We start from the raw sequence: 20,811 nt of genomic DNA, 5'->3' as shown, positions 1-20,811 counted from the left end.
ATATTAGCAAACCAAATCCAGCAATACAGTAAAAAGACCATATATTATGATCAAGTGGGACTTATTCAGGGATGTTAGGTTGGTACAATATTTACAAATTAATAAATGTGATACAGCATATAAACAAAATGAAAGATAAAAATCACATGATCATATCAATAGATGTAGAAAAAGCATTTGATAAAATCCAGCACACATTTATGATAAAGCTTTCAGCAAAGTAGGAATAGATGGATCGTACCTCATCATAATAAAGGCCATATACAGAAAACCTACAGCCAACATCATACTCAATGGGCAAAAAACTAAAATTGTTTCCCTTAATATCAGGAACATGACAGGGATGTCTGCTTTCACCACTCTTATTCAACATAGTACTAGAAATACTAGCCACAGCAATCAGACAAGAAGAAATAAAAGGCATCCAAATTGGAAAGGAGGAAGTAAAACTGTCATTAATCACAGATGACATGATATTGTACATAGAAAACCCTATAGGCTCCACCAAAAAACTGCTAGACCTAGTACATGAATTCAACAAAGTAGCATGATACAAAATCAATACTGAGAAGTTGATGGCATTTTTATCCATCAGAAATGAACTATCAGAGAGAGAAACTAAGAAAACAATCCCATTTGCTATTACAACAACAAAAAATACCTAGGAATAAATTCAACCAAAGAGGTAAAAGACGTGAACTCGGAAAACTATAGGACACTGAAGAAGGAAACTGAGGAAGATACAAATAAATGGAAGCATACACCTTGTTCATGAATTGGAAGAATTAACATCATTAAAATTTCAATACAACCCAAAGAAATCTAGAGATTCAATGCAATTCCTATTAAAATACCAATGGCATATTCCACAGACCTAGAACAAATATTCCAAAAATTTATATGGAACCAAAAAAGACTCCAAATAGCCTCAGCAATCTTGAGAAAGAAGAGCAAAATTGGAAGGTTCACAATATCTGATATCGAACTGTACTATAAGGCCAGATACCAAACTATACTATAAGACCACTGTAATCCAAACAGTCTGGTACCGGCATAAGAACACACACACAGATCAATGGAACAGAACAGACAGCCCAGAAAAAAACCCACGCCTTTATGGTCAATTAATACTTGACAAAGGAGGCAAGAGACTACAATGGCGTAAAGACAGTCTCTTCAATAAACAATACTGGGAGAACTGGACTAATACTTGTAGATAAATGAAACTAGACTACAAACTTACACCTTACACCAGAATGAACTCAAAATGGATAAAAGACTTAAATATAAGTTGCAATACCATAAAAATCCTAGAGGAAAACATAGGCAGTTAAATTTCAGATATTCTACATAGCAATATTTTTGCCAATATATCTCCTAGGGCATGGGGAACAAAGGAAAAAAATAAATAAATGGACTACATCAAATTAAAAAGTTTCTGCAGAGCTAAAGATACCATCATCAAAATGAAAAGGAAACCCACTGTACTGGAGAATGTATTTTGCCAATGATACATCAGACAAGGGCTTAACCCTCCAAAATATATAAAGAACTCGTAAGACTCAACACCAGAAAGACAAACAATCCAATTAAAAAATGGGCAAAGGACCTGAATAGATACTTCTCCAAGGAGGAAATACAGAGGGCCCATAGACATATGAAAAAATGCTCAACATCACTAGCCATCAGAGAGATGCAAATTAAAACCACAATGAGCCCTGACTGGTATGGCTCAGTGAGTTGGGCACTATCCTGTGAACCCAAAGGTCACTGGTTCGATTCCCAGTCAGGGCACATGCCTGGGCTGTGGCCCAGGTCCCCATTTGGGGGTGTGTAAGAGGTAACCAATTCATGTTTCTCTCACAAATCAATGTTTCTCTCCTTTCTCCCTCCCTTCCCCTCTCTCTAAAAAATAAATAAAATCTTTTTTAAAATAGAAATACTTTTCTTTAAAAAAACACAATGAGATCTATCACCTCACACCTGCCAAAATGGTGGGATGCACACTGGTGCAACCATGCTAGAAAACAGTATGGTATTTCCTCAAAAAATTAAAAATGGAACTGTCTTTTGACCCAGTGATTCCACTTCTGGAAATATATCCTAAGAATCTTCAAACATTAATTCAAAAGAATATATGCACTCCTATATTCATAGCAGCATTATTTACAATAGTCAAGATTTGGAAACAGCTTAAGTGCCCATCAGTAGACGAGTGGATAAAAAAAGCCATGGTACATTTGCACAATGGAATACTACGCAGCAATAAAAAAAGAAGGAATTCTTACTTCATGCAACTTTATGGATGGAACTGGAAACTATTATGCTAAGTGAAATAAGCCAATCAATGAAAGACAAATACCATATGATCTCACTTACAGGTATAATCTAAAGAACGAAATAAACTAATGACCAAAATAGAATCAGAGGCATAGAAACATGGAACAGACTGGCAGCTGTAAAAGGAGAGGGGAGGTGGGGACTGGTTGAAAGAAGGGGAAGGGGTTAGGCAAAGGACATATATGCATGATCCATGGACATGGACAGTGGTGTGGGGATTGACGGTGGGAATGGGGAGTGGGCTAGGTAGAGGGGAGCAGTGGGAAAAATTAGGACAACTTTAATAGCACAGACAATAAAGTAGTTAAAAGAGAAAAAAAAGCCAACATTTCAAGGTAGGGATTTAAGAGACAAAACATACCTATTTTATAACAGAAATCAATGGAAAGATATAAATTTGCTTATAAAATATGGGTATCTGTAAAAATAAGTATCTTGTATATTTTTTTGCATAATTATTTCCAAAGTACTTTCACAACTAGTATCTCATGTTATCCCCAAATCATCACAGCACTCCCACAAAGAAGATAAAGATATTACATTCCTATTTTACAGATACACACGGAAATAACCATGAAAATCAGCACTGGCTACTGAGACTTCAAACCTTAGATTCCTCTATCGGCCCCTACATCCTACTACCTGCTTCCTCCTAGAGATCTTATTTTCACAGTCTCTTCCACCCATTTCCCCTCATTTTCATCTTCACAACCACCATCCCAGTCAGGAAGGACTCCTATTGCCTCTTTCCTGAGCAATGGCAACCACATCCTAGTCAGTCTCCCAGCCTCCCCCTTAATACAACCTCCACCTCTGCAAGGAAAGCTTCCAAAAGCACAGCTCTGATAACATCACTCTCCCTTTTATCCTATTCCCCTTCAAATCCCACACCATCTTTTTTCCACTCAGGCTGTTCCCAACCCTAAATGCCCTCTTTCTTCTCTGTCTGTGGGCACCCTACCCTACATCTAAGACTCAACTCAAACCCTACGTTTCTCCATGATGCCATTTAGTCATCCCTTTCCCTCAGCTCAACATGTGGGAGAGGCTGTGATAAATTCTCACTAAATATTTGCTAAATGAACCTGAATTTTAAGATCTCTTATTCAGTACTCTTCCCTACTAGGCTCTGAAGTAATCCATCTTCCGAGATGAGGTGATTTCAAAGAGAAGCCTAATTAGTATGCCATCCAGGTTACCGAGCTGGTACCAGATGACAGGGTCATGCAACAGCTATTAGAGAGAGAAAATAGAATACTGTTTTGAAAGGCCTATAAGTGGATAAGAGCTATTAAAAACATCAATCAAATTAAAGGAAATATTGAATGGCATAAGCAAGACACCATACTAAATACTATAGGGATTTTTTTCTAAGTTTAAGACAGTTTGTACATTGCTTTTATATCAATGAGGATGACTTAAGAGCAACACTTACTAAATTAGGTATTAATAAAAATCTGATATCAGAGAGGATGGCAACACAAAGAGAAGCTGGTACAGAATAATTCCTGTAAGTCACTTAAGTCAGTGCTACCAGCCCCACCCTCCTTTCTCACTTTTCTCCTTCACGGGTGACTGTTTTATCACCACCTCCTTTTTCTCCCTATATCTCCAACCCATCCCAATCCTTTATTACTAAGCATCAAATATATTAGGTAGGTAAAAGCAGATGAATAGTCCCTCCTTCAAAAAAAAGTTATAACATTTTTCTCCTCTTCAACTAAAAATGTTCTATAGAACACAAGGAAAAGCCCAAGATAAAAATTGTAGACGACTACTCTCTAAAGAAAAAAAGCAACATCCTTGAAAATTCAGTAGATTTTGCCCAGTTCATGGTACAAAAATGCAATTGGCAACTACTTAGTGGAAATGAGAACCTTAAAAAAACAGTCTGAACAAAACCCATCTAAGAACTCCAGAAAAAAGCGACCATTTAGAATGAGTGTACATTAAGCTTTGACAAGGACTGAGAGACTATGACTTTCTTTTTAGGTAACCCAAATCAAAAACAATTTTCAAGTTGGAACACACTTCAGCTTTGTTTTCTGAAGTCTGTTTCTCTCTTCACTCAGGCCAGCTCAGAATGACTTACGGAGTTCATTTCCTTCACTGAGAATCTCCACACGCCGTATGAGCTGCTCAAACAGATTCCGCAAATTCAGCATCGTAGTATCCATCTTCCTGCCAAGAAATCAAATATACATTAGGGGGCGTGCGTTCTCCCCCAGACAAAAGATTCAGTAGCAATCCAATACAGTCACCAGTGACTAACACCTGGTTCTTCCATTTGTAGCTACCATTGTAAGAATCACAAGCCAACAACTGATGTTTCGTGTAATCCTTATTATAAAAACAAAGTTGGAAAGTTTAACACTTACTTGAAAATTAGAAAAGCATTTCAGACCTCAAAATATAATACCCCCTTCCTGCCTACTGCTTTTCCAGCACTCTGCAATCACTATGGAGCTGAGAGGAAAGCAATTAGGGACAAGCTTTCCTAATGTCAGTTGATTACTTGGTGACCAAATACAAAATGTGGTTCTTAGTCAAGCTTGTTGATTAATAACACTTCTGCCACTTTAATCCTTCTGGACTTTGAAGACCTTACAGTTTATTTTTAATTTCTTTTTAGCTAGTACCCCTGTTGCATCTGCCTTTTAAAATGCAGGACATGGTCAGCACATTTCCTACCAACAGCACAGATGACATCACACAAGTGATTAAGTGGGGAAATCGCCAGCTCAGCAGCACAAGAATTATTTCTGTAATGCAGGGCTCTCTGCTGGACTGTGTGCAGGGACTATGTCTAATAAATTTATACTAAGTATAGGCAAAGGCTTATGTTGTACCACATTCTGGCATCAAGAAGACAATACACCACCTTCACAGTTACAAGGGCAAAGGAAAAATCATTTGCTATTGTATTCTGTATAGTGAATTTCAGGCTTCATATTTCCCCCCAAAGACCTGCTGATATTACATTAAAAATGGTGTCCTTACTAGCGGTTCTGCTCCGAATAGACTTTAACTGAGAACACTGTGAGAAAATAAGATCTTCATTTAACACTCAAGAAAGAAAGATATCAACTGGATATTATGAAAACTATCAAGAAAATGAAATAAAAAATCGAATTTCATTTAAAAACTCAGAGTCCTCAGAAATACCATTAAAGGATTCTTCTTATGTTTCGCCTAATCACCCCTTCAACATTCTAGTCAAGGTCCTTATTTTATGCTCTAAATAAAATTCGAAGAACTCTTTTATGAAGGTTTAGTGATTTTACAATGTTTATAAGATTGTACCATATGCTATGAGGGAAGGAAAGGAAAAAACCCTGCAAAGGACAAAAGAACATATAAAAATATTTTCTATTAAATCCTAGAGAATTATTCATTTTACTTGTATGATGATTGCTCTAATAGCGAAAAAAGCTTTCAATTCCAAGCTTGGATGCAATATATACCTGAAGCAGGGCGGGAAACCAAGATGTTCAAACGGCAATGTATCTGTTCCAAGCTACATAATCACAGCAAGCTGCTAAGCAACCAGACCAACAAATTTATTACAAAAATCTTTCTCTAAACTAAGAACAAAACTAAAATAATAGCATTAAAACTGGCAGGAAGAGATCTGGAAGTCATGGAGAAGTCCATGGATTCAACAATATGACAAAAGAGGCAAATATACTCAAATGCTTCAGAACATAAGAGGGAGCAGGGAATTCAGTAGCCTATTCAAATTATTTCCTTTGGCTCCCAGTAAAAATGGAAGACACTCACTTTTAATATGGGATATTGGTTTCTATCATCTCAGCATTCATCTGTATATTCTGAGACTATTAAAACAGTAAGCTCAGTACCTAGGAAGAAAACTTCTACCTGTCCAAGAATGCAAAAAAGTCAAATTTCACAGTGCAACTAGGATACTAAAAACTGGTTGTTTAAAAATTTTTTTCAATAGTATAAATAATAAAATATAATGAAAAATAAACAATTTTTTCAGAAACTTTTTATGTCTTAAATGACAATAAATAACCTGATCCTTTGCCCCTTTAAAAGAAATCTTCACATTTTCTCAAGTTCCTCTAGTCCATTACTGTTCTTTCCTATGTTTTTGTGCATACTACTCCCTAGAGTGAGGGCTGGGGAGAGGTACTCCCTTGAAAACCCAACCTGATTCCTAAAATGTCTAAAGACACAGAGAACCTTATCCAGGGACATCTCCTCATTGTAGTAACTATTATCTCATACAACTACCTCGATCTACATTTTTCTCCTAATATGATGCCTAGTGCCTACAAAACAGTGTTTAACTGGACTTCCAGTGCTGTATTTGTAAAACTGCAAAGAGGAAACCCTACCTCTGTCAGACCATCATAGTCTCCAGATTTAGAGGTTTACAGTGTTACAAATATTTTGATTATGGATTTTTATTCTTCTCTCTCAACACCAGACATTCCTACAGTTCAATACTTCAGCCTCTCAAATATCATATCAAACTATCCAACTTTAATTATTACATCTCTACAGACAACTCACCCATTTATCCTATCCACCCTAGCCTCTCTCCTAAGGCCAGTCCTAGAGCTCTCAATTTGCTCGGGATGCCCCACATGCTGGACTTGATTCTGAGGTATTACTCTATCCTTTCGCCTCATATACATACAGTAAAAAAGTTACAGTAAGCTAAGGTTATTATTGAATAAAAATATCTATAAATTTAGTGTAGCCTAAGTATACAGTGTTTATAGTTTACAGTAGTGTATGGTAATGTCCTAGGCCTTCACATTCACTCACCACTCAATGACTCACCCAGAGAAACTTCCAGGCCTTCAAGCTCCATTCATGGTAGGTGACATATTTTTACTGTACCTTTCCTATGTTTAGATATACAAATACTTACCATTGCGTTACAATTGCCTAGAGTATTCAGTACAGTACCATGCTGTACAACAAGCTTGTAGCCCAAGAGCAACGGGCTACACCATATAGCCTAGGTGTGTAGTAAGTAGGCTATACCATCTAGATGTGTGTAAATGCACTCTATGATGTTTGCAGATGACAAAATCACATAACACATTTCTCAGAACATATCCCTGTCATGAAGTGACATATGACTTTAATATCAATTACCCTTATCCACTGACCTACACTGACTCCCAATTTCGATTCCTTGTCACCTTAAGTTAGTTCCTTTCTTACAAGTATAATCTTGTGAATTCTTCCTCTCGTGTATTATTACCATCCCCTCATCATTTGCAGGTCATCATCACCTACTTCAACCGATCTTTGCTCCACCCCTGTGCTCAGTTGGCACATAGACACATGCACCTTGCACTCTAACTTTACCATGTTTCTACTCTATGTCCCAAGTAAACTTTAAATTCGAGAAGAGAAACCTTACATTTGGCACTAGGGTACTATAAACACAAACACTCAGTACTTAAAAATAAATATTTGATTAAAGGAAGTCAGAAAACACACATACACACACATTCATGGCTCAACTGTCAAAAAGAACTTTCTTTCTACCTGAACATCAATGCGTAATATAGATTTTTTTTTTTTTAATCAAAAGAAGTGGGGTGGGGAGGTGGGAACAGAAGCACTGGCATAAAGTTTTAGTTTTTCTATCTACCAGTAGTATAACTTTGGGTAAGTCACTTAATTTCTGAGATTCATCTTAATATAAATAGGAACAATAATATGTGTTCTATTTATCTCACAGAATATTATCAATTAATGTAGTTAAAAGTTTTATAATGTACAAATTGAACCTTACCATAAAACTATAGGATATTATTATATTAGGCATGCAATTTTTGTTTTTGATTTGGTCTGACATTTGCTATTTAGACTATAGAATAATGATTAACAAATCATAGCTAGAACCCAGACCAAGATGGGGAAGATAGCAAAATTCGACCAGGTCCAGGCTCTCCAACAAGCTGTTCTAGAGTTCTGTCCGAGATGGAGACATAGGTATATACGGTTCGCCTCCTCACACAACCAAAAGAAGGAAACAACCAATTTAAAAACAAAAAACCCCCACAAAACCCAGAGCTGCCAGAAAATCAAACTGTAAGAGTCTGACAACCAAGGAGTAAAGAAACATTCATCCATACTGGTAGAAGGGGCAGAGACAGGCAGCCAGGGCAGAGATGACACCGGTGATCCCACGTTTGCATGCAGATAAATGGGGAAAGAACAACTGGGGAGCAAGACAAACCATGCAACCCAGGGTTTCAGCATCGGAAAAATTAAGCCTTGGAACCCCTTGCTGTAAAAACCTATGGGGGTTGTGGTGGTCAGAGAACTGCTCGTCTCTTGAAAGCAGGGTGAGACCCGAGCAAGCGGCATTGTTCCCTCTCTGACCCCTCTCCCCATACAGTGCCACGACACAGCAACGTGGGGTGGCCTAGCCCTGGTGAATACCTAAGGGTCTGCCCCTTACAATGTTACAGGTGTGCAGGAACAAAGGAATATGGCCCAAATGAAAGAACAGATCGAAACTCCAGAAAAAGAACTAAGCCACAAGGAGATAACCAAACTATCAGAAGCAGAGTTCAGAACACTGGTAATTAGGATGTTTTGAGTACAGATGCAAAATAGAGTTAGAAGTGAAGGCTATCTATACAAAGTGAAATAAAGAATATACAAGGAACCAACAGTGAAGGGAAGGAAACCAGGACTGAAATCAACGATTTGGAACAAAAAGAGAGAGAGAGAGAGAGAGAAACATTCAACCAAAACAGAAGAAACAATTCAAAAAAATGAGGAAAGACTTAGGAACTTCTGGGACAACTTTAAATGCTCCAACATCTCAATCATAGGGGTGTCTGGAGAAGAGGAAGACCAACAAATTGAAAATGTATTTGAAAAAATAATGAAAGAGAACTTCTCCAATCTGGCGAAGGAAATAGACATACAAGTCCAGGGAACTCAGAGACTCCCAAACAAACTGGACCTAAAGAGGAATACACCAATGCACATCATAATTAAATTGCCAAAGATTAAAGATGAGAGAATCTTAAAAACAGCAAGAGAAAAGGAGAGAGTTACCTACAAAGGAGTTCCCATAAGACTGTCAGCTGATTTCTCAAAAGAAACCCTGCAGGCAAGAGGGGCTGGAAAAAAGTATTCAAAGTTACTAAAAGCAAGGACCTACATCCAAGGTTACTCTTTCCAGCAAAGCTATTATTTAGACTGGAAGGGTAGATAAAGTGCTTCCCAGATAAGGTCAAGTTAAAGGAGTTCATCATCACCAAGCCCTTATTATATGAAATGTTAACAAGACTTACCTAAGAAAAAGAAGATCAAAACTATGAACAGTAAAATGACAACTCACAATTATGAACAAATGAACCTAAAAAAACAAAAACAAACTAAGCAAACAACTAGAACAGGAACAGAATCACAGCAGATGGAGAGATGTCAGCAGAGAGGGGGAAGGGGGAAAGGGGGAAAAGGTACAGGGAATAAGACTCATAATTGGTAGGTACAAAATAGACAGGGGGAGATTAAGAATAGTACAGGAAATGGAGAAGCCAAAGAACTTATATGTACGACCCATGGACATGAACTAAGTTGGTGGGGAGTGGGAATGCTGGAGAGAATGTGGGTACCAGGCAGAGGGGGATAAAGAAGAGAAAAAAGAATAGGATAACTGAAACAGCATAATCAATAATATACTTTAAAAAAAAAGTTGTTCTACATAAGGCTTGTGAAAAGTTAAGTCTTTCTTCTCCATAGGTTTACTTAGGTTAATCAAAAAACGGCACTAGTAAAATATAATCCTCTTTTCTTTAGATGCTAGGGGACTATCATGCAATTTTACTAATGTTCTACAGAAGGGACTCTCAGGAATTGGAAAATGTTATAGAGGACAAAAATATCTTTCCTCATCAGTTCTGTGATATTGCAGCCAAATTGTAACTCAAAAAGTTAAAAATTACTCATGCTATTCAATGTCAATTTAAAATGGTTATAATTTTCCTGCTGTGTCACATTTTCACCCTCATGAATACTTCTTTATTTCTCCCCCTTTATTATTTAGCTCCAAATCCAGGAGATAAAATGATGTAAAAGGAAACAGAAACAAAGTCATATTGTAGCACTTTGCTTTGCAGCTGTAAAACAGCTGTTGCTTTTCACTGCAGAGGCAACTGCTGTTTGGGAAAGCTGAAATGATCCCTGTGTGGAACAAGGAAATCAGTTTGTGGAAGACTTTAAACAAAAAGGTGCAGAAAATCTCAGCTGTTATTGATGAGAAGCCCCAGAGGTGGAGAAGTCACTATGTTACAGATTCCCAGTGAGTATCCCTAAGGGAACAATTCTGCATCACCAGGAAAGAGTCTCAGCTTGATGTGATTGCTCTGAGTCCTCAATTTAATTTCAGTCACCCAGCCAAGAGACAGACATGTCTGTCCTTCAGAATAACAGACTACCACATCTTAACTGCAGAGTATGCTGGGGGAAGTCTCTATCCTCTTCTTCCTCCTCCTACAAACAACATTATTAAGAGACCTATACATCATGTTTTTTAGATGCACCATGGGTGTTAAATATTGTAAGACAGCAATGGAAGACTGCCTGAATTTTTCAGGAAGAGTTTTAATGAAAAACATTCTCATAAACATTTCTAAATCTGGAGCTCCCCAAGAAATCAACAATATAGGTTCTCTGCTGCCAAGGAAAACAGGATTCTTTTATATGAAAGCATTTCAGAACAATTCTCTCCCCCAAATGTCCAGCTTTTGCTTCACCACATCAAAAGGCTCTATACAACTGACAGGCAGAAGGAATATCTTGAAAACAAATGTTCTTATGAGCAAATCAATTGCAGAAAGAGTAAATAGACTGTCCTCAATCCAACATGAATGAAGACTAAAAGAAAGGGACAGGCTGAATTATTTTTTCAGAAAATTATTACTAGTTCAGTATACCAAGTTCTCCTTTTTTTCTTCTGTGAGTTCCCTTTACGAAGTATTCTATTCTTCCACTTCTAGTATACATCTTACCAATTCTCTAAAGCATTTCCTAACCATTTCAGTCCAAAATGATCTCTTCCGGCCCTGACCAGCGTGGCTTATTTGGCAAGGCATCATCCTGAAGAGCAAAAGGTCGCTGCTGGTTCGGACTCTGGGTCAGAGCACACACCTGGGTTTCCATCGGCAGAAGCTCAGGTCTGCGAGGCAGCCAATTGAGGTTTCTCTCTCATTGCTGTATCTCTTCCTCTCTCCCTCCCTTCCCCTCTAAAAATAAGTAAAATCTTTTCTAAAAAATTTCTTCTTCATCTACATTTACTTTGCAAATATAAACCACTGTCTCACATTGTTAATTTTCTTTATTCAAAAAAATTAATTTTTAATAGTGAAACTAAAACCTCACCACCCTAAGTTACTATATGAAAGTCCTTACCTAATCTTTGCCCATTATGTACTCATTTACTTCAGAGAATTGCAATCATAGACTGTATATAATTTTGCCTTTTTTCCTATCATGTTTCCATTAAGTTCCAGAAAGTTGATGAACAATCATGTTTAATCATTCTCTTCTTTGGTCATTTAGGTACTTTCCAGTTTTTCAGTTATATCTGCCTGGAACCTCTTGCATAGTCACTCCCGCGTCTCCTTTAAAGACCATTTTCTAATGAGGTCTTTCCTAGCCACCCTATTTTAAACTGCAGGCTTCCCCAACCCCTCAACACTTCTCTGCTTAATTTTGCTCCAAAGCACTTATCTCCATCTAACAAACTTACATATTAACTTACTTTGTTTATTGTCTGTCTCCCCAATAGTTTAAGTTCCAAGAAAGCAAAGATTTTTGTCTCTTCTGTTGATAGTGCCCAGGTCAGTGCCTGACACTTTGCAAATAATTAACACATATTCATTGAATGAACTGAACATCACTGTGGACAGTATTTTTCTTCAGGTGACAGTGTTCCTTTTATATCCAAGGCTAGAATTACTATTTCAGGGAGTAAAAACCTCTTATAGCTCTTGAGAAGTACTGCCAAATTATTTTCTAAAAGGTCTGTACTAATGTGCAGTACTCCTAACAGTGTACAGGCCTACTAGATTCACCGCAGTACCTTTTCAAGTTCTATAACCCCCAAATAAATTGCAAGTTCCTTTAAAACCAAATAAGACTGTCTTGTACTTAACATTTTGCACTTAATAAATACGGTTGAATGATTAAGCTATAGGAAGGGCGCCTTCTCATTAGAGAGAATGATGAATTCTTAAAAAAAAAAAAGCTTATCTTCCCACCCACCCCACGTACCGCCTACCAATGAATTCCTGAGAGGACAAATGTACGTGAAAGTGTAAAAGTAACGCCTCGTTGTTACTAAAGATAAGAATTAGGATGGAAAGGGCAAGATGTCACTGCTACGGCCAGCCTGCCTAGACACACACAGCCCACATAGGAGAGGAACTCCATTTTCAGCCTGCTGCGGCCTCTCAACTAGGGTTTTTCCTGCGAAAAATCCCAGTTCTTCCTAAAAGGCTGCGGGGAGCTACCCCCCAAAACTCTTATCTAGTTGTTTGGGGGTGGCCCCTGCCCTGTTCGAAGAACCAGCTCAAAAAGACGCCTTGGCTTTCTACAAAATCCGGCGCCAAGGAAGAAACGCTCACTCTTGACACCACCCATTCAAGCAGCTCCGGCTCGCGACCGGCCAAAGTCCCAGTGTAGGGGCTGTAGGTGCCGCCTCCTCCCCGACACCCGCGGTGGCCACGGCTCGCCGCTTTCAACGCTCTCCCTCCTACCACAAATACAGCGCCAACCGAGCCTCTTCCTGCAGCCCCCAGGGCCCACTTATTCAAGGCCCCCTTACTAAGGGCCACCGAACCGCACCTGGTAGAACTTCCGCTGCCCCTCGCGCCTCCAACGGCAGAGCAGCACTGGGCCGCCAGCTCTAGTTTGAAATCCTGCACCAACCAATCACAGAGATATTTATTCCTCCAGCGCTGGGCCTCCGCGCTGCAACGCACGCGCAACAGGCCCACTGAGGAGCGACGGGGACGAAACTAAGCATGCGCATTCTCAATAGCGAGAAGCCAACGGTGGCCATTTTGACTAAGGTCAACAGTTTTAGTTCCTTCTCCCTCCCTCAAACCCTTTTCTGAAGCCATTCAGGACACCATGTTGACTAAGGGCAAGTGATAGTTCTTGGCCTCCATGTTTCCCCCAGACACCGATACAGGGCTTTTAGAAACTATCAAGTTAGTGTTGGGTCTCGCTGTTGAACAGACAAATCTGGAAGGAGATAGAACAGTCATTAAGAACCATATTTACTGAGCTATATTCGGCCTTCATTCATTGATGCATTCATCCAGGTTTTAATTTGACACCCATTTATTAAGTGCACCAAATTTATAACAAACACTCTACTAGGAATCAGAAAAATAAAGATGATATGATCTCTGCTTTCCAGTAGCCACGAATGAAGGCGACAGCTCGGGTAAACAAAAATAAATACAAAACGAAAGTCCTATAATTCCATTTAATAAACATTCATTTAGAACTTGGCATCGTGCTAGAATGGGGCTTTCCTACTTTCTTTTCTTCCAAGACCCATGATGAGAAATACATTTTACATTACAACCAACTATCACAGAACTTTGCTTATCCTTATTACATGTACTCTGAACTTTTCTATTCTTTTTCCCTCCCATGTTAGTTGTTCCTACTTCATTGAATTTATTAGGCAATAATGATTGCCTACCCACAATTTGAAAAAATACTAGCTACAACTTAGAAGACACAGTGTGCTGTAAAGAAAATATCACAGGTTTTAAAACTGGAAAACATGATTCCACTTAAAAAAATAATGATGGAGCACTTTTGTGTCGTGGCATACCACCAAACGATCTTGCATTATCACATTTTCCCCTTCCATACTTCTCTTTCTTCAACTTTAAAACAAATAATACTACCATCCCTATTTCACAGGTTTATTCTCATGTAAAACAAGAGATTGTACAGAACACAATTAAAGTTTATACTTTGTAAATTGTAATACCGATTATTAACACTATTATTAGGAAAGAGATGAAGAAAAGGAAATATTAACTATACATACAATATATTAGCCCATATAAACCTCCCAACAAACCCTTTCAGGTCAGGACCACTTGATTGCATTAGCCTGTGTCTCTTTAGATATCTATAATAGTCCAATGAAATAAGCACTAGGACAGAACTGTGTAAAGTGCTTTAGAAACAGATGAGGAAGCATTTAATCCTGTCTTGGGAGTAGGAGTGTTAAAAAAACCTACAGAGACTTGATATCTGAGCTGGGTCTTGATGTGTGAATAGAAATTTACCAGATAGAAAGGGGTGGTAAATTCCTGACAACAGGAAGATCATGTGAGCTCTCAGGAATGAGTCATGGGTATATTTAATAAATATACAAGCAATCAATTTACGAAGGTTTAGGGCTATGAAGGAACATTTACTTCAACATGCAGGTGACATTGTGGGGCTCGGTGAGTGTGATGCCTCTTAGGCAGCTTGGCCTGAGAAGGGGAAGGAGAAGCTAGAAAATATGTTGGAAATGGACTAGGAAGGGATTGGCCTTTATCCTGTAATAAGCACAATGACAAGACACAAGGGCTTGGATTGACTGTGACTAGGTCTGCATTTTACACAGATCATATGCTCAGATATTATGGAGGATGGTCTAGAAAGCAAAAAACCTAAGGGCAGAAAGATTCTTGCTTAGGTAAGGAGGTAACCCAAGTGCCTATCAATAGTTGAGTGGATAAAAAAGTTGTGGTGCATGGCAGGCTGAGGAGCAGCTGTATATGTTGAACGACACAGCCTGCAGAATGTGTACTTTTGCAAGATTGAAATCATAGCAGGTCCAGAAACTGATGCCCAATTCCATTTTACTGGTATCAAAAAACATTTCAACTATATCACTCTCACGGGTAGAATGACTGTATACTGTCCATATATGGAGACATTACTTTGTTGGTTTTATACTTCAAGTTAAGGTCTAAAAAAATCCAGCTTTGAAAGCAACATAAAAGATTTTAACCTGTACATCATATGTTAATTTCCCATGCCTGGAGAAGCTAATGTCAACTCATCATGTGATATTCAATTTGTACAATAAAGTATGAACCTGGAAAAAAAAAGTTGTGGTACACATATACAATGGAATATTATTTGGCCATTAAAAAAGAACGAAATCAGCCCTGGCTGGTGTGGCTCAGTGGACTGAGTGCTGGCCTGCGAACCAAAGGGTCACTGATTCGATTCCCAGTCAGGGCACATGCCTGGGTTGTGGTCCAGGTCCCCAGTAGGGGGCACGCAAGAGGCAACCACACATTGATGTTTCTCTCCCTCTCTTTCTCCCTCACTTCCCCTCTGTCTAAAAATAAATAAATAAATAAATCTTTTTTTTTAAAAAAAGGAATGAAATCTTACCATCTGCAACAGCATGGATAGACACAGGGAGTATTATTCTAAGTAAAATAAGTTAGTTAGAGAAAGACAAATATCACATGATTTCATTTATACGTGGAATCCAAAGAACAAAATTAATGAACAAAATAGAAACAGACTCGTAGATGCAGAGAACAGACTCTTGGTTGCCAGAGGGGTGGGGTTTGGAGGGCTGGATGAAAAAGGTGAAGGGATTAAGAAGCACAAATTGGGTCCTGGCTGGGTAGTTCAGTTGGTTAGAGCATCTTCCTGATACACCAACGTTTCGGGTCAGATCCCCGTTCAGGGCACATATGAGAATCAACCAATGAATGCATAAGTGGAACAACAAATCAATGTTTCCCTCGCTCTCTCCCTTTCTCACTCTCTAAACTCAATAAATTTAAAAAAATTAATACAAAGAAGACACACAAATTAGTAGTTATGAAATAGTCACAGGGATGTAAAGTACAGCATAGGGAACATAATAATATTGTAATAACAATGTATGGTGCCAGGTGAGTACTGGAAATATCGGGCAGGGGGAGCACTTTGTAAACTGTACAATTGTCTAACCACTAAGCTGTACACCTGAATCTGTGGTAGGCAGTTAGACAGATGTGAGCAGAACAAGGACAAAGGGCCAGGTACAGAAGATCACCAGGGCAGAAAGTCCCAGGTGCCTAGCAACGTGCAAAACTGGGAAAACAAGGACCTCACTCCCAGGGTAACCTTTCCTCCCATAGCATATAGCTGGTCATGCAGTTTAGACCTCCTGACCTTTAGTTTAGCTGGTCATGCAGTTTAGACCCTCCCCTGACCTTTCCTCCCCTGATATGTGCTAGTCACGTGGTAGAGCCCTTGGAGGAGGAACAAGGGGCTAAAGAGTGGTCTCATACAACTGTCATGTGGGCCCTTGCATGACCACTCACTTAAGCATTAACCCCTAGAGATAACATCTAGGCCTCTGTCGTGTTTCTGATTCAAGCCTAGAAAAGCAGCAAAACCAGGCAAGTGACAGTAGACACTAACTCTGGCCTCAGGACTAGCTACATGGACTAATGACCCCCTGTCCTAGAGCTGACCAATCAGTGGAAACCATGACCCTGAAAGGACACACATGGAAAGCTGATGACTATTCTATTGAGATCCTCCCCTGGGACCTCTCCTAAAATCTTCACCCTTAGAAGCTCTTAATATGGAGGACCCAGCTGGGCTCTCCCTCTCCAGAGCATGCCTGCTCCTCTCCTATCCCCCTCTTCTTCCCCCTTTCTCTCTTTCTCCTAAGCTCCAAGGGCCTTTCTTTTGTCTCTATAACTTGTATCCTGAACCCATTTCTTCTACGGCTCACTTCTTCTACCTCTGTGACTTTCTAAATAAACTTTTGCTTGTATTTGAGTCTTGGCTCTGAATTTTTTTTCTTAGCCAGAACTCAAGTACTGAGTTTGTTGAATCGAGGTCCGGTCTGACTCCACCTGTCTAACATCCAGTGCCGTTCTCGCCACCAACAAAACTAATACAAAACAGTGTTGAATAGAAACTGTAACTGAAAAAAAGTTAGATTTAAAAAATGAAAGATGTTTTCTTTATCATTAGGGAGAGAGAATGAAAGCTGAATTAGGCCAGTGGCAAAAGGGATGGAAAAGAGGGGACAGATGGGATAGATAGTCATGAAATTAAATGGACTTATTAAATGATTGGACCTGCGGGTGAGGGAGAGAAGGGGGTGTAGAATGACTCAGCTTTCTCCCTCTCCCACTCTGTATCCAGTTACTGAGTGCAACTCCTAAGTATTTCTTATATGTGCCCACTTTTCTCCTTCCTAATGGCACCACTCTTGTCCAATTCATCAGTCCAAACCACCAAGGGAACTGTTTACTCACTTTTATTCACAGCTTGAGTGATCTTTTTAAAAAATGCAATTCTAACCATGCCTCTCTCTTGTTTAAAACCATTAATGACTTCAACTTCCTCCTCTACAAAGACCAGAATCCTTAGCAGTGCTTCCCTAACCTGGCCCTTACTTGCACCTGGAGCTGCACTTCCTCTCGCTCTGTGGCATTTGCAGTTCTCGATTCCCGCTACCTCTTCACCTGGTTTAAGCTCTACTCACCCTACGGGGCAGTTTAAGTGTTTTCTGCCCTGTCCAGGGAGTTCTCCGAGGCCTGGAGCCGTGCCTTTGCGATAAGCTCCCCTACAAAGCTGTTCTGCCCTTTCATACATGTCACCTCATTTGTTTCATCTACCTGGTTCTTCCAGTTACCAGTCCTATGGCCTTTCACAAGTCATCTGTGCCTTCACTCACTCGTCTATAAGCGGAAATCATAATAGTACCTTTTCCATAGAGTTTTTGAGAGGAAGAAATGAGATATCCACGTGAAGAATTCAGCACAGTTCCTGGCACACAGTAAGTGCTCAGTAAATATTCTTGGTTTTCTTTACTGAACTATAAATTTCCAAAGAACAAAAGAGTGTACTCCTCTTATTTACTGCTATAGTCTCTTCTTTCGAAGCTCCCATAAATAGCCATTAGAGTAAGCGGAAGAGAGGCCTCAGGTCCGGCGATAGCACTCCGCCCCACCACCCAATCCCTGCGTCCCCAGTGATGAGTAGGCGGTGGAAACAGTGTTCGCCCTCCACCTCCCTCCGACCAGGGCGCCACCAAACTCCTGCCGCTTCACTCAGCCCTCTTTCCTGCTGCACCAGCCGGGTGAGAAATAGGAACGGAAAAGGTAAGGTTTGGCGGAGGCGGGGGCCGGAGTGCCTAACCCCCATCCTTCCCGAAGTATAGCCCTCTCAGTAGGGAGGTATTCCGGGGCTGCACCTGTGACGGGAAAAGCAGGCGATATGCTGCCAGAAACCACAGGTTCGATTCTCGGCTCCGCCACTTTACAGAGGCGCGCTCTTGGCCTGGTTATTTAATCCCCGCGCCTGGAGAGCCACCCTGGCCGGGAAGTTCTGAGGAGCCAGCGAGGTAATGGCTGTAAAAGGGCTTCTCTCTACTGGAACGCGCCGTCGGAGGGTACGGTAGTCACGTTCCTCGCCGCCCGCTGACCCAGCTTCTCCCGCCCGCCGGCGCCGCCCGCGCCGCCCGCGCCACAGCTTCGCGCCGGGAGCCGTTAATGGGATTTATGCTAATAGGAGGACGCGGGTGACCGCCGGAGCGCCCCGCGCCTGCCGCCCGCGCGCCGCACCTCTCCAGGGACTCGCCGCCTACCCAGAAGTAGCCACAGATTCCCCGTCGGTCCTTGGGAAATGGGGAAGGCCTGGCGGGGCGGGGCCGGGCGGAGTGTGGGGAGCGGCAGACTCCGTCCCTGAGTGCAGTCCGTCTGGTCATCGCCTAACACCTGTTTCCATTCTCCCTCCCCCTACATACCCCGCCTTGGTTTCTGCCTCCCAGGTCCTTCGCATGTATCTCCATCTCTAGAGAGATCACAGCCTGTCCCTGTTGGAGAATTGTTGTTTCCTCGGTCAATTAAACCAAGAAGTTTCGACCACTTCTACGTTCCAGACTGAGCACGAAGGGCATGGTGTGGGGACAAACAGCAAAGCGGGGAGGTGGGGATTGTGTTCTGGGGGTTCAGGGAGAGAGAGCCCGCTTCCGGCTGGGAATCTGGACAGTCTTCCTGGAGGAAGAGGCATTGGAGCTGAGTTTTGAAGGATGAATAGGGTCCCAACGAGGAGAAGAGGGGGAAGTGAAATAATTAGAAAGTAAAATAGAGACAATCCAGTGTGGCTGAAGTGTAGGATCGTGATTAGGGCGAAGGGGTAAGAATGGAAGACATTTTCAGACCACAGTGGGTTAACCCTTGAATACCAAGCCAAATAAGTTAACTTAATTCTCAGGGAACTAGTGAACCATTGAAGGTTTTTGAGCAAATGCCAGGCCCGTACTTCTTATTTCTCTAAGAGAAGCAGCAAAACTTAGTGGTTAAATGCACGGGCTCTGGAGTTACATGGGCCCTGGTTCAAGGTCTACTTCCATCACTTATTGCCTGTGTGATGGGCATCTTGACTTTGTGCTTTCATGTCCCTGTCCATTAAATGGGGGTGATAATTATAGTGTAAAGGGCTGTTGGAAAGATTAAATGAGACAAGTCCTGCATAAATAGTAGCAGTCATTTTGTGTCTGTCTTCCTGTCTGTTCCTTTCCTCTCTTCTGATGACCCTTTTCCCTCTCCTCAAAAAAAAAACAAAACAAAAACAAAAAAAACTTCCCAAATCCATGGTTTCCCCACTTCATATCTAGGAATCACCCTCTCACAATGAATAAAGTGTTGGAATAAATCAGGCTCTAACAGAACAAAGTCCCCTTCAGTCCCCTAACAGAAACACACCTGTTCCTCTCCCGGGCACCCCGGCTCTGAGGAGCCTTGCATGAAGGAGGGGGTATAGTTACCGAGATACTGAACTCACCTCCGCCAGATTCCAGCCTCGTTAAAAAGAGGCCACAGCTCATTCATCCCCACCGTGCCCCATCCTTGTCAACATGCCTGGCCTTCAGGAGGTCCCTGCTCTATACCAGTAGTTCTTGAATGTTAGTGTGCACCAGAATTCCCCAAGGGCTCTTGTTAAAACAGATCGGCCGGCCCCACCTTTAGAGTTTCTGATTCCGTAGGTCTTTGGTGGGGCCTGAGAATGTGCATTTCTAACACATTTCCAACATGCTACTGACTTGGGGACCACGCTGGAGACCCCACTGCTCTTTAATGGCTATTGAAAGGCTACATCCAAGAAGGTAACATTCTTGCCATCCCCTGCTCAAGCCCTGCTGGTCATGTACATCCAGAATATGGGTCCAAAACGTAGACTCATGAAAAGTGAGACTCAGGGGCTTTCTCAAAACTTCCCAGGTGATTCTGAGATGCAAACAGCTTTGGGACCCATTAGCCTTCTATTGCCCCCACTCTCCTGTATTCCCTCCTCATTGTGCCCACCTCAGCTAATCCTGCTCCAAGCAAAGGCCACTGCCTACCTGCATTTTCCTCAGAGGACACATGGCTAATGTGGGTGCAAGGTGGCTGGAACTATAGAGAG

The 20,811-nt window shown here is 40.8% G+C and overlaps 1 protein-coding gene and 1 pseudogene across 1 annotated transcript in view; one reads left to right on the top strand and one right to left on the bottom strand.

Moving 5' to 3' along the window:
- RACGAP1 (Rac GTPase activating protein 1) overlaps positions 1-13,310 on the bottom strand; it is a 31,457-nt gene extending 18,147 nt beyond the window's left edge. The window contains exons 1-2 of the mRNA XM_054590846.1: positions 13,198-13,310; positions 4,433-4,521 (exon numbers count right to left, since the gene is read on the bottom strand). Of these exons, the coding sequence (XP_054446821.1) occupies positions 4,433-4,517 (85 nt within the window). The 5' untranslated portion in view covers positions 4,518-4,521; positions 13,198-13,310. The remainder of the gene's footprint in view (positions 1-4,432; positions 4,522-13,197) is intronic.
- A 1,497-nt stretch (positions 13,311-14,807) lies between these two features.
- LOC129085101 (ATP synthase membrane subunit K, mitochondrial-like) lies at positions 14,808-15,374 on the top strand (annotated as a pseudogene).
- Positions 15,375-20,811: the final 5,437 nt, after the last annotated feature.

The sequence above is a fragment of the Pteronotus mesoamericanus genome, unplaced genomic scaffold, assembly GCF_021234165.1.
Source record: "Pteronotus mesoamericanus isolate MK-2021 breed Mesoamerican mustached bat unplaced genomic scaffold, CSHL_Meso_final scaffold_21, whole genome shotgun sequence".
Classification (NCBI taxonomy): Eukaryota; Metazoa; Chordata; class Mammalia; order Chiroptera; family Mormoopidae; genus Pteronotus; species Pteronotus mesoamericanus.
Note: the sequence above shows the minus strand (reverse complement) of the source record. Positions and strands in the feature narration are given on the sequence as shown.